We start from the raw sequence: 15,320 nt of genomic DNA on the forward strand, positions 1-15,320 counted from the left end.
GTGTACAAAGGGCAGGGACGTAATCAACGCGAGCTTATGACTCGCGCTTACTGGGAATTCCTCGTTCATGGGGAACAATTGCAAGCCCAATCCCTAGCACGAAGGAGGTTCAGCGGGTTACCCGGACAGCTCTGCCAGGGAGGACACGCTGATTCCTTCAGTGTAGCGCGCGTGCGGCCCAGAACATCTAAGGGCATCACAGACCTGTTATTGCTCAATCTCGTGCGGCTAGAAGCCGCCTGTCCCTCTAAGAAGAATTGTGTGTACGCCGACAGTAAAAACCGCGTGCAGCAAGAGCAGGAAACTCCACCGACGGGCCTTTGGGATGTCGAAATACGCCTAGTTAGCAGGCTAGAGTCTCGTTCGTTATCGGAATTAACCAGACAAATCGCTCCACCAACTAAGAACGGCCATGTCCCATTTTTAAGGTGGTGCGTTAATTTTGATGCTTAGTGTACATTCAGAAAACTATTTTTAATCCAAATTTGATATAATATTTATACCTGTACATATAAATATTTTAGGGAGAAACTCACACGACTTCTCAAGATTTTGGACCCAACGAGTTTAGAGGAACTATAAAACCGTTAGAACCAGGAAAAACTTATGTTTTTAAAATACAAGCTGAAACAAGAGTAGGTTTTGGCCCAGAAACCGAATGGACGGAAAAAATGCCTATAACCGCACCTCCCGTGCCGCAGCCCCAAGTAGTGCCAACTGAAGTGTGCAAGAGTCCCACGTCCATCCAGATACGATTCAGAAAGAATTATTTCAGTGATATTCATGGACCGGTAAGTGTTCATTCTTTAAAGTTGAATATGTTGCCTATATGAGTACATTTCAATTTAGGTAAAGAGAAATAAATGAAAAGACTTACAGTCAATGTATTCTACCACGGACGACCCGTTTCGTATACTATAATTTACTTCTTCTCTAGGTGCCGTCTCCGCTTCGAAGGTTGGCAATTATCAAAACGATTTTTACTTTTGAGACCGCGGCTCTCAAGCTTCGTTGTTATTACATCCAAACCATTCCCTAAGGTTCTTCAACCATGAGTTGTCTCCTTAATAAGAATCTTTCCCTGGATTTTTCCTTGCATAATGACCTGGAGTATTAGGTATTTATTTCCTCTCGTCACATATTCCAGATATCTCAGTTTTATTCTCTTAATTGTTAGCAGTACCTCTCTTTCCCTTATACATACGTCACATTACTTCTACGTTAGTTATTCTATCTACTCATTAGATCTTCAGCACTCTTCGGTACATCCACATCTCGAATGCCTCCAATCTCCTCACGTCCACTTTCTTCAGTGTCCACGCTTCCATCCCGTAGTATAATACGGATAGCACATAGCACCTGTGTGTTTACCAATAGCAGGTATTGAACGAAACAATTAATAAAATAAAAAAAAAAACAACAAACACTAATTACAATACCTACTAATCAATTTTACCTTCTACGGCCAATTGGTGAGATGGGTGCTGTTTTTTCCGCAAGCGTAATATAATATACACAGATTCAAATTGGTCGGTAAATAATTCAAAACGAAAACAAAGGAAATATATAGGTAATAACATATAAAAGATAATTAAAACCACTTACTGACAACTTGTCGAATTCGAAATATGAGGGAACCAACGAACAACTGTGTGTGCACACTTCTGGGCTGAATGCGTCTATCTTCCTTATCGCATGGGGAAAGAATTTCTGGTTTCAAGTGGTACCCCGAACCCCAAACGTCGCCACCGCGATATGTAATACTTTCGATACGGTGGTGGTAGAAAGGAACACGGGTGTCGACATGGGTAAAAGGGATATGATTTCGAACTATTCACACAACCAAATTAATTTATGGGAATTCAAACAGCACCTCAACAGTCGTATTTTTAACTCAAGGTTTAAGTCGCGACAGCAGAGAAGCCTCTTTATTCTTGTAAATGTGATTTTGGCCTGTTCGATTCTGATTCGTATTTCTTGAGAGCTGTCATTGTTTTCATTAATGGTTGTACCTAGGTATTTGAATTCTCTTACTCTTTCATTAGGCTCATTCTGTACCTACATATGTCACGAATGTCCTGAGTTGTCTTGCAGGCTGGGGCATTAGTATGACAAAGTCCAATTACTCGTTTGTCGTAAGAGATACGAAAAAAAGTTATTTAGATAAAAGTTGGGGCACTGATAGGACCATAATTTAAAAATATTTTCATATATACAGGGGCGTGCGTATTGACAGGGTGACAGAAACTTATGTTTTTTTAAATGGAACACCCTGTATATTTTTACAGTTTTTGATTTTCCTTAATGTTTATATTCTTAAAATATATGGTATTGTAATATTATACGAGGTAGTTTAAAAGATAATTACGTTTTTTTGTTAATTTCGTAGCAACATTTACACCCTGTAGAATTGTAGTGATTTAACATCAAATTTTTATTTTATGTTCAAACGATTTCTAATATAGTCTACTATTGTTAAACATTAACAGTATAGCGAAATGTAAAATTTTAGAATACAGGGTTGGTCGCAACTCGGAATGAGTATTTTCTTAATTTTCTTAAATGGAATACCCTGTATTTTAGTATTGTAATGAAATGATATTTTATGGTACTTTTTTATTTCCTAAGCATTCCCTATACCTAAGTGCTTTAATTTGTAAGTTATTCGTGATTATTTAAGCCAAACATTAATTGCAACAAAAATTACGTGAAATTTTATTAGGTGGCCGTGAAAATATTCAATAAAAAATAATTTTTCGAAAAAAAAATACATCATTATCTAGCCTCATCCTTAATTTATTAATATTGGATGAGATATCCAAATAAATTCGTAGTTAAGATTGTTGGTGCGCAAAATATTAATAAAAACATACAATATTCTACCTAGTCGGCTATGACACTAAATTTCCTTAGAAATTTGACATTATACTATTTTTATAGTCCCAGTTGCTTTGTTACCATTACTAATATGAATTTTTCTAATGAGGAACTGATAAGATTTTTGTGCTAATGGAGTATAACCCAAATGTGCTACTAGCAATAAGAATTTTTCATCAGGAATTCCCTGATAGACGACAGTTAAGAAGAGAAACGTTTAAAAATATACTAGAACGGTTTCAACGGACTAGACATTTAGATTATGATAAATCTGATCGAACAAAATCTATTGTAAGTGAAGAAAACAGGAATTAAATGTAATTCTTAATGTCACTGTCACTGGGGATCTGCATATTAGTACAACCGTTCTTACAATCTAAGTATCTAGTCTGTTGAAACCCTTTTAGTATACTTTCAAAAGTTTCTTATTTTGGTTGTCGTCTATCAGGAAATCGCTGATGATAAATTTTTATTGCAAGTAGCTCATTTTTGTTATACTCTCCTAGCACAAAGCCATTTTATTCAGTTCCTCATTAGAAAAATTAATATTAGTAATGGTAACAAATCGACTGGAACTATATTGTCAAATGTTTAAGAAAATTTTGTGTCATAGCCAACTAGGGAGAATTTTGTATGTTTGATTAATATTTTAAGCACCAACAACCTTAACTACGAAGTATTTGGATATCTCATCCAATATTAATAAATTAAGGATCCTAATAAAATTTCACGTAATTTTTGTTGCAATTAATGTTTGGCTTAAAGAATCATGAATAACTTACAAATTAAAGCACTTAGGTATAGGAAATGCTTAAGAAATAAAAAAGTACCATAAAATTTCATTTCATTACAATACTAAAATACAGGGTGTTCCATTTAAGAAAACTCAGAAAATACTCATTCCGAGTTTCGACCCACCCTGTATACTAAAATTAAACATTTCGCTATACTGTTAATGATTAACAGTAGTAGACTATATTAAAAATCGTTTGAGTATAAATATAAAATTTGATGTCAAATCACTACAATACTGCAGGGTGTAGATGTTGCTACGAAATTAACAAAAAAACGTAATTAACTTTTAAACTACCTCGTATAATATTACAAAACCATATATTTTAAGAAAGTCAACATTGAGAAGAATCCTAAAATGTAAAAATATACAGGGTGTTCCATTTAAAAAAACATAAGTTTGTGCCACCCTGTCGATAGGCACGTCCCTGTATATTTGAAAATATTTTTAAATTATGGTACTATGTGTGCCCCAACTTTTACCCAAATAACTTTTTTTCGTACTCTTACGAAAAACGAGTAATTGGACTTTGTCACACGAATGCCCCACCCTGTATATATTTCGTCTTCTTTATGTTGAGCGATAGTCCATAGTCACTTTATTAAGCAATATTTGTAGGTCTTAATGTGGTTCGGCTAAAAGAACTGTATCATCAGAGATCAGCGTATCACAGGTTATTTATGATATGCCATTAATTCTAATGCCTACGTTTTGTTCATCCATTGCCTTACTTAATATCTCTTCCGAGTATATATTAAATAATATTGGTGAAAGTATACGCCCTTGTCGAACACCTCTTTGTATTTATATTTCTGCTGATGTTATGTATTCTATTCTCACTACTGCTTTTTGGCCATAGTATAAGTTTGAAATTATTTTTATATCTCTGACGTATTTTTTTCTAATGCTTCAATCAGTTGGTCATGTCTAACCCTATCAAAAACTGAATGAATCACTTTTAACAGGATTTTCAGTGCGTGGCTCACCAAACTTATTGTATGATAGCACACGATAGTCAAAGCAACTCTTGGCATTATTCTTTATTGGACACTCTACCAAACTCTACCAAAACATCAATCTTGTCCTCTATTAGTCCGAGAATTTCCGCTGGAGAATATAATTTACTAAGCATCCTCAGATCTGCGATACGGCAAAATTAAATCCTGAAATTACAATAACCAATATTAGGGTTACAAAACGACTGCGACTGGTACAAAATATATAACAATTATGTCAATATTATATGTGTACATAAGTTTTTACTTACATGCCGATAGAAGGAATGTTCTTTTTCTTTTTCAAATAATTTGGAAAGTTGCTCTGGAAGATGGCAAGGTGTTAGAGCTCCATATGCGGCCCATGCTACTTTTAGATACTAAAAGTACTTGTTATTTTTAGTCGAATAAAAGTCGACTTTTAGTTTTTGATTTGGCATCAGATTTATCATGTATTGTGTCTTTCTTCTAACTTTATTTTTTCTTCTAACTTCCTTACAGACCGCATCTACCTGAGTAAGCATAGTTCCAATCTCTTTTAAGTTAATCGTAGGAGGGAGAGTTGATTATATTGGCTTGTGGTGTTTTGTAAAAAATATTCCCAATTCAGTAATAAGTAGACAGATTTCATTATCCCACGTATAGTCACAACGATACTAGTTTAATTTTATCTTAAACTTTAATTTTAAATCCATAAAATTTATACTTTCCCTCCTTTGTTATTTTTTCTGTTTTTAGCGCATCATTTTAAAAATTGTTTGATATATTATTACTTTGAGTTTATTGGGTAACAAATTTACTTCTTTTTGCTCATAATGTGGACTAAGTTATTTGTAATTTTCATATTTGTCCAATTTTGGACAAGCTGTTTCATAAAACGAATAATTTATTTATCGTGTATCAATTACAGGTTACAGCATATGCTATTATAGTAGCTGAAGACGATTCTAAAAATGCTTCAGGTCTAGAAATGCCAAGTTGGAGAGACGTTCAAGCATATTCAGTGTGGCCTCCGTACCAAGTCATGGAACCATACTATCCCTTCGTGAATAGTTCTCTAGTAGAAGATTTTACGATTGGTAGTGAATCATGTGATATACGCCAACTGGGGTACTGCAATGGGCCTCTTAAATCGGGAGCTACTTATAAAGTGAAAATTAGAGCATTTACAGCACCGGACAAGTTTAGTGATACAAGCTATAGCTTTCCTATTCAAACAGGTAAGAGTACTAGTAAGAATTCTGAACACAACATCTGCCGCTTCATATACGCTGACCCGCCAAAGTAACCGCCCACTAAGTTTATTTTAAATTAAATAAGAAGTATAAGAAAAACTTCAATTTCAATCATTTATTTTTATTGTACGTTCAATAACAAACCATAAAATAAGAAACAAATTCCAAAATAATGACTAATGTAACAAAAAATAATTCCAATTTTTGTTTAATTTCGATTAAACTATTTTTTAATTCAAAATTATGAAATATTGGCCGATCGCGTAAATAATAAATTGACAACCTTCCATAGAGGTATCAATCCGCCAATGAACAAGCCTGGATTGCTTATAAAGTGAAAGAAGAAGAAGACTAAGAAGAAAAAATATAACTTTGATACGTCGCAATTTATTGGGATACCCTATTTATTTCAAAATAATTTTAAAATGTAGCTTTTATCAACTTACAAACTAATAATTAAAAAAAAAGAATGTGTGTGTACTTTGTACGCACGTAAGAAGTTATACTTCTATTATTATGATTTCAACGAAATTAATATACTTAACAGGTTATTTGTATTTTATTTAAATATTAAACTAACTTTATTTACCTATCACTTTAAAAAAAAATTATTAAAATTATACCAAAAATATAAAAAAAATAATATGAATCGTCTCGACCTCCGGTCACACGCTCTACCACTGAGCTATATTCCCTTTGCTTTGACAGGTTACAATATTTCTCATACATACTGACCAAGTGAAGTATACAAAAATACTTTAAATATACTTACTATTATTATAAAATATCTTATTCCCGAGGAAGACAAATCCAAAGACACAAAAATTATAATAAATAATAAATTTACTAAGAACACTAATATATCCTTTTATATGATATAATATGACATATTTGCGCTGACAGCGCTGATACATACATATCTTGAAAGATTAGCAACGAAATACATACTGTCTGTGTGCGCATGCGCCCGGCATTATAAAATTTCGCTCTCGATCGTAAAGAAGTATAACTTCAAAAATTTCATATTTTTTACTCTTTCACTGTAATCTTCCGTCCCTTTAGTGGCGACTCCTGTATACAAGCCTGTATACAAGAAAAAATTTTTATGTGAGTAATTGTTGTTATTTACATGAAAATAAAATTAAAGCTTTTTAATCTTTTAGTTACATATTATCAAAAGCTTTCATACACCTGTAATGTTAAACAATAGTAAAATATAACATTTTTATCAGACCATAATAATTACATATCTATATCTGTCTAATAAAGAAACAAGTATTTATAATGCATTATTTTGTATTCAACTATACTTATCTGTTTATTAGTGAAATCAAGTTAACTAACTAACTGTGTAAACTACATCTACACAGTGCTGAATACGGCTCTGATTTGAATGAATCATATATCGACAGTCTAGTAGCAACACGTGCGTGAGAGTTGGCAACACTGATCTCCATAAGCCCAATGTTCTATTCTAAACGTGTTATATGTAAAGTATTGCACTGTTATCATGGCTGTGTGCTGCCGAGCATTATCAAGCATAAAAAGTGCATCTAGTAAGTTCTTGAAAATGTAGAAATTTTAGTAAATTTTGGATAATGGCGATTTTAAATAATAAAATTTTTATTTTTCATGCTGCTTAGGGTTATTTCGATTGAGTAAGTAATAAGACCAAATTGTTTTTCTTACATGTTTTACACATTTGATATAAACCAATCATGACTCATCTTAACATTTTCTTTGCAGATCAAGATAATACTCCCATAGTTCTTGGAGTTATCATTCCCATAATTTTCATCGCTCTACTTTTCATCACTGTCATTTTTATTAGAAAAAGAAGAGCAGCTGGTAAGAGGAAGGCTTCGGAAGCTAGAGTTAATGATACTTCTATGTCCTTGCCGGATTCCGTTATAGAAACTAGTAGACCTGTGCGGATTGAAAATTTCTCTAATCACTATAGGATTATGTCCGCTGATTCAGATTTTAGGTTAGTACCATAATTTATTTTATTATCAGGCTCACAAAGTTATTTAATACTTGGTAGTAATAGTAGTAATACCAAATACTACTGACTGTAATACATACAACTCTTGACATTTCCGATTAATTTTGAGGAAGCAAAAAAATAGCGCCTTCTAGCGGTATGAGTAGGATAACCAGAGCAATCTAACCTTACATTTATAAAATTGCGTTATTATTGTTTTTGTATAAGTATTTGAACTATTTTCATTCTAATTTAATTTAGCAAAATAGGGAACTTGCATAAATTTTTAAATTCGAAAAAAATGTTATAAATCACAACAGAACATAATTTAAAACATGTATCAAAGATAAAAAAGTTTTGTTTGTCTTTCGTTTGGCCCCTAAAGACGATAAAAAATTCAAATTAAAACAGGTGGTCCAAAACGCGTCGTGACGTCACTTGGTTTTACATTTACATTTTTCCAATAAAGTAAACAGAATTTTAAATTAGACGTTATAAACGTTAGTAGAAAATACATTTATGTGACGTTACAAGTGTTTTTGATCGTTAGACCTATTTATAGAAAATTTGTACAAAATGGTTTTATTTTCAATAGTAAACCTTCGTTCCTTTCCTTCAAAAACAGTATAAAACTACAATTTTAACAAACTGGTATATATTATTACAATGATATACGATAAATGTCATTAGAATATAAATATTTTTGACTTATTCCACGACGATGAGCTTGCCAAATACCCAAGTAGGTGAAGGCCAATAAACTAAAGAAGGAGAAGAAGAATATACCTAAATATAAGGTTGTGTCTAGGTATACGCTAACGTGTACGCAAATAAAAAAGTTAGAGTGTCAGTGATTTCTTATTTTTTATTTGTTTAGTGTTTGTTTTTAAATTAACTACGGAGTGTGGACAATTATTTAGTTCTTTTAATGGGTTTAAGAACATTTTAAAACAGTACGAAAAAGATAAGAGACTATAAATTAATATATATATTTTTAGTTATAAATGAAATAGTATTACCGTAAAAGATTAAAATAAAAGGAAGACCTAAAGCTTTCACAATAATAATTAACTTGTTCTGAAGCTATTATCCTTGTGGCATTTTTGTAATCAACTATTCTAAATGAGAACTAAGCCACAATTTAACTAAAAAATTGATTTTATTAACGTTTCGACTTCTAAACCGGATGTCGTTGTCAAAATACAAAATATTAAATTAAACAAAAATGTTGTTGCTTAGTAAAAAATTTTTTCTAATAATTTATTTAATTTGACTAATTTTTGTATTTTGACAATGACATCCGATTTGGACATTTAAACGTTAATAAAATATTTTTTTAGTTAAATTGTGGCTTATTTTGCATTTAGAATAGTTGATTATAATAATTCACTTACGTATAAAAATTATTTTAACAATATTTTGTACCTACATGTCATGTAAACTAAATACATATAATTATTTTGCTAACCTAAATATATACTTTTATATATACATTGATTTATTACAATTAAGTTTGAAACATCTGAATAGTTCTGCTTCCCTTCCCTTAACAAATATGTTTCTATCAAACAAACACTAAACATATCAAAATAGCATGTACCAAAATATATAGTCACTGCGCAAGCTAAATAATGACGTCACTGGCTTGATGAAGTTTAATTCGCGTCTATTTAACTTTTTTATTTGCGTACACGTTATCGTGTACCTAGACACAGCGAAATATATCCATAATAAAAACTAATGCAAAACTATGTGACGTCACGGGCCGTTTGAACTACTTTATAGCGCAGAAGACTTTAAATATGTATTTCTAAGTTATTACGAGTTTTTGAAGCGTGAAATTTTGGAAATCTCATTTTTAAACAAAACTGAACATTATTATCTAATAAAAAAAATGTGCAAGTTCCCTATTAGCTCGTTGTTCAGAAATTTATAAAATTAAATTTAAATGTTTACGTCAAATTTTACGTTGTCAAAACGTAGTTCAACTCAAGCTGGCAGTGGCGCTAGTGGCAACGTGCTTCCAGATTTCTGTGGGAGTTGGATGTATTACAGTCAATAGTATTTGGTAATATCAAATAGTATTTGGCAATAGTAACAAATACTGTTTGAAATAACTGAATATAATTTGTTCTAATGCCGATTTTTTTACTACACTTTAAGGTTTAGTGAAGAATTTGAGGAACTAAAACTCGTTGGTCGTGATCAACCTTGTACATTTGCGGATTTACCGTGCAATAGACCTAAGAATAGATTTACGAACATTTTACCATATGATCATTCCCGATTTAAACTTCAACCCGTTGATGATGAAGAAGGCTCTGATTATATCAATGCAAATTATGTACCGGTAAGTAATACACATTCCATCATATTTTGTACAATTACCGTTTGTATAATTTTGATCTATATACACCTACCGAAGCCTATAATATTTTCAAAAAGAGTCAGACAAGGTGACTTGTTGAGCCTACTGCTCTTTAATATAATAATGGACGACATAATAGAAGCATTACGTAAAGGTCATGGTTACAGAATGGGGAACAAAGAAATCCAAATATTATGTTATGCAGATGACGCGCGACGCCGCATTAATCGCCGAGACAGAAGACGATCTCCAAAGATTAACACACATCTCTTCAATATAACAGCCAAGAAATACAATATGATAATATCAGCAGAAAAAACCAAATGTATGACAACATCTAAATACCCACTACGATATAAAATCGAAATTGATGGGAAAATAATAAAGAAGGAAGCAAGCTTTAGATATCTGGGAATATATATAACCAGTTATGGAGATGTTGAAGAAGAAGTACGTCAACAAAGCTTAAAAGCAAGTAAAGCGGCGGGATCTCTTAATGACACAATCTGGAAGAACAAACACCTAAGACAAGGCACAAAAGCAAGAATCTATAAAGCAGCAATTAGACCTATATTGACATACACTTCGGAGACAAGACCTGACACATCTAAAACGAGATGACTACTAGAAACAACAGAGATGAAAATATTCCGACGAATATGAGGGAAAAGTCTGTTGGAGAGGGAGAGAAGCGAAAACATAAGAAGATCATGCAATGTAGAAGACATAAATGGATGGGTGACAAAACGAAAACAGGAGTGGAACGAACACATTAGTAGAATGGCAGAGGATAGGATAATACGAATAGCACGAGATAAGTCACCAAATGGACGAAGAAGTATTGGCAAACCAAGAAAACGATGGTACGATAACTTAAACAATTTAGGAGGCTAATATTGAATAAGAGACATACTTTAAAGCCTACATAGAAGAAGTAAGAAGAAGAAGAAGAAAACCGGAGCATACTTACTAATAGGCATTCTACAATTGTAGTAAAAATTAAGCAGGACGAGTAGCAGTATGTGTAATCGTAACAATCCTGTAGCGGCGTAAACACTAAAGAGTTAGTAATTTATTAACATTGTGTTGTAGAAATAACGAAATGTGTACTCCTTTACCTTCTAAGGTGAACTAAAATAACATATAGTCGATTCGCTAAACTCAGACACAACTGGCTAGTGATTTTAGTAAGTAATTTTGCCAATTTGGTAAATTGGCAACCAAATAATTGCTAAATAGTTAATAATTACTAAACAGTTAGTAATTTTGAAAATTTTGGTAAAATTGGCCAAAAACAAAAAAATTACCTACTAAAATCACTAGCCAGTTGTGTCTGAGTTTATCGAACCGACTATATCAATATTGTCGTGTTTATTCATTAAAAAGTAATTAATTCCTTATCAACATTGTTGGGATGTCGGTATTATCGGTTTTATAACATCAGGACCGAATAATATACATATTATGTTTGTGTAAATCTCACAGTATTTTTTCATTTATTGTAGGGTTATAACTCTCCGAGAGAGTTCATAGTCACACAAGGTCCTCTACATTCCACTCGAGATGATTTCTGGAGAATGGTATGGGAATCAAACTCTAGGTCAATTATAATGTTAACTCGTTGTGTCGAGAAGGGTAGAGAAAAATGCGATCATTATTGGCCCTATGACACGATGCCAGTGTATTATGGCGACATCTCTGTTCAAATACTAAATGAATCTCGATATGCTGACTGGAACGTATCAGAGTTTATGGTTTGTAGGGTAAGTGAAGTATTTTTATTTATTTACAATCTTCATAATGGTGTGAACATGTTGCTGAGTGCCTAAACCTTCTGTCTTTTTAGGGCGAAACTCAAAGAATTGTTAGGCATTTCCACTTTAGTACTTGGCCTGACTTTGGTGTTCCGAACCCACCACATACATTGGTTAGGTTCGTTAGAGCATTTAGAGAAAAGGTACCCCCCGATCAACGGCCAATTGTAGTGCACTGTAGGTAAGTTAAACACAATCATTAAGTAGTTTGTTAATTTAGAGCTGGAATGAAGCGTTGAATGAAACAAAATGTGGAACTAAAAAAACCCAATATATTACTGAGGGCTATCAGGCATTTACTGCAACTGAATATAAGGAATGACATAACACATTAAGAGATATCTATCAAACGGGGACGTCTCCAAACCAACCATCTCCCATATTATCAATACGTTCCCGAGAGTATGCTAGAGAATGACAACTATAAGCTACAAGCCATACTAGGACTGCACTGTGCTCACAGACCACACAGTGGCACATAATAGAACAGCTATCATACTACCCAACAACAATAATCTGTGTGTTAAATACAATGAAAAGATCGCTTCGAACGTACCCAGACAATACTTATTATTCTGTCCATTACTGAAGTCGTTCCGAAGAACTTCCTAGAAAACATAAAGAAGCTGGGTCTGGATGAACATCTCTATAAGACTATACAGAAAGCTTTTCTACTCTCGACGTCTAAATGTGTACGAAAATTGTTAGCATACCATAGTCGTCTTCATAGATACTCCAGCAAACCAAGTCACCTTTGACTCAATAACACGGAAAGAGCGCTCAGCGCTCAACCCTTTTGCTACCGTAGGTATCATTTTCCTCTTTAGAGGGAGTGAGAGCCAGCCATACGGCTAAATCTGGATAATAAATCAGGAAAATACGAAATAAGAAAATTTTTGTCTTCCAAATAAAAATGACTATATTTATTTAAAAATGTTTTATTAGGTGATTCTTTCGACTACATAACCTAATAATGATTGCAAAATACTACATCTTTCAGTATTAAAGATCACTAAACTATCACGAAATGCCTCTAATTCTCATGAGCCAAAGTTCTTTCAAACGTTGAGTTTTCATGAAGATGATCATTTTGTTGACATACATATCCCCACACAAAAAAATCAATTGGAGCTCGATTGGTAGAAAAAAGTGGCCACTCAATTGTTTTGTTTGTCAATATTATCCGCCGAGAAAAAATAGAATCGATAGAGCTGTAACAATAGCAGAACTATGCACAGGTCAGACATTATGTTCAAGTAAAAGTCATTAAAATGTAGTTTCAAATTTTGGGGGATAGAAAAATATTATCATTCTGCAGTACATTTATTTATAATAAATTACTTATTTTCCTTGGACCAATAAACTTAATTCTTTTAAGCCTTAATGCATGTAACTTGGCATTAAGGAAAAATAAATTTTGTCTCAAAATAAAATGCTTAAATTTCTTTTCCATTCCTGTTAATAGTGGTATAACTTAGGATCTCCTCTTTCAAACGTTGCCCCGATACATCCCTTACATGCCTATAATATTTAATCTTCTTCTCTCCAAGGTTTAGGCATTTGTTGTTGGTTGTAGCCTCAAACTTTGCTACACCTTTGACTCCAATTCAAACAATTAGACGTGCACGTCATAGATTTAATGATATCACAACCCACTGGTGGAAACTTGACGACAAATAAATTCAACACATTTTTCCTCATAATATACACATTAGTTTTTTCGCTACTGTCAAGTTTAGCACGAAAGCGCTGTTGCCAAATAAATAAACATTATTTTTTTACCACAGCAGCTACCTGCTATACTGTTTCTCTTTGTCTTTAAGAATGTGAAACAAAGATAAAACTATCTGTACTATAAGTGTCAAACTTGTGTTGTCCTATAGGGCTTTTCATTCACAGTCATTTGTTTCGAGCTTCTGTCATGTGTCACATAATATTAATATATCTACGACATACGTTATTGGTATATACAATAATACAAACCAAAGACGTATGACGTATATGTATTAATATTATGTGACACATGACAGAAGCTCGAAACAAATGACAATCGATGAAAAGCCCTATAGAAGATTTTTGTTTATAGATGTGAGGTTGGTTAAAATATAAACTGTCCCATGAAACTGTCTACACACTAAATTATGTTGCTTTAGTTTCTCGATTTGATTTTTATTCAAATTGTTGGATGTTTTGATTAAATTATATTAAAACAATAATATATCTGTATTTCGTCTTCCCAGATTATAATTTGAAAACAATATTTTGACATTATATTTTTAACCTCCAATATTATGAAAGCCGTCAGTTACAATTTCCAATCTCAACAAATGTAATAATGACGTCATATAAACTACTCGTCGCTAATTCTAGCCAATGAAATGCTCGCTGTAATAGGAATGGCATGTCAAAAAATCTGACTATTTCCTACATATTTTTTCAAATTTAAAATATGGCAACCAGGGGAAAATTACGTGCAACCTTTATTGTTTGTTGTATTTATTGTTTTTACACATTTTTTTCTTTCGGTTTGTAACGTGTATAAACCACCTACAATGAATTCTTTTGCAATCTGCATCTGATGATAGCAAGAGTTTGAAATACTTCAACACAGTGGCAAATAGATGAGCCGGAAATTATCCTGTTCGTATAATATTTGTATATAAGGCTTTTTCAAAATGTATAAATGGAGTATATTTCTCTTGGTTAAATTTTTTAATTTTTCCATACTTGTTTTATAATAAAAACATTAGTTAGTAGACCTGCCATCTCTAAAATTTCATTGTTCTTCTTCAGCAACATTTAGTGCAAGATAATGCTATTTTTATATGAGAATATACTTTGCTGTTAGCTGGAAGACAAAATTCGGAGGAATAAGTAAACTGTTATCTACGCTATTTTCCTATAGTGGTGACCTAGTGTTAGCGATATAGAATTAGCTCTTTGCTTGTCCCATTTGAAACTTAACATTAAATCGTATGTTAAATATTCAGTTTCTTCTTCTTCTTTCTAGCATGATCGATTATGCTAGTAGGCTAGTAGGTTCATTGCCATCAAGTCTTCCCTGGACGATGAGGTCCAGCATTCCCGCCATCGTTTTGGTGGTCTACCCTGTGGTCTTTTGCCTACTGGGTTATTCATTTTTGCGCTTTTAACGAGTCTGCTGTCCTCCATTTTCTTTATATGTTTGTTCCAATATCTTCGTCTCTGTCTGAGTCTGACCCACCTTCCTATGTCCTGTATTTGTCTGACAGACC

The 15,320-nt window shown here is 32.8% G+C and overlaps 1 protein-coding gene across 5 annotated transcripts in view; it reads left to right on the top strand.

The window, feature by feature from the left end:
- Positions 1-15,320, top strand: part of LOC114336805 (tyrosine-protein phosphatase 10D) — a 365,560-nt gene that overhangs the window by 328,556 nt on the left and 21,684 nt on the right. For all 5 annotated transcript variants that reach the window (XR_007698102.1, XR_007698103.1, XM_050650569.1 and 2 more), the window contains exons 12-17: positions 525-791; positions 5,576-5,885; positions 7,647-7,887; positions 10,048-10,234; positions 11,758-12,015; positions 12,099-12,247. Coding sequence is in view for 3 of the 5 variants with exons in the window: in XM_050650569.1 (XP_050506526.1) it covers positions 525-791; positions 5,576-5,885; positions 7,647-7,887; positions 10,048-10,234; positions 11,758-12,015; positions 12,099-12,247 (1,412 nt within the window). In the remaining 2 variants the exon portion in view is untranslated. The remainder of the gene's footprint in view (positions 1-524; positions 792-5,575; positions 5,886-7,646; positions 7,888-10,047; positions 10,235-11,757; positions 12,016-12,098; positions 12,248-15,320) is intronic.

The sequence above is a fragment of the Diabrotica virgifera genome, chromosome 5, assembly GCF_917563875.1.
Source record: "Diabrotica virgifera virgifera chromosome 5, PGI_DIABVI_V3a".
Classification (NCBI taxonomy): Eukaryota; Metazoa; Arthropoda; class Insecta; order Coleoptera; family Chrysomelidae; genus Diabrotica; species Diabrotica virgifera.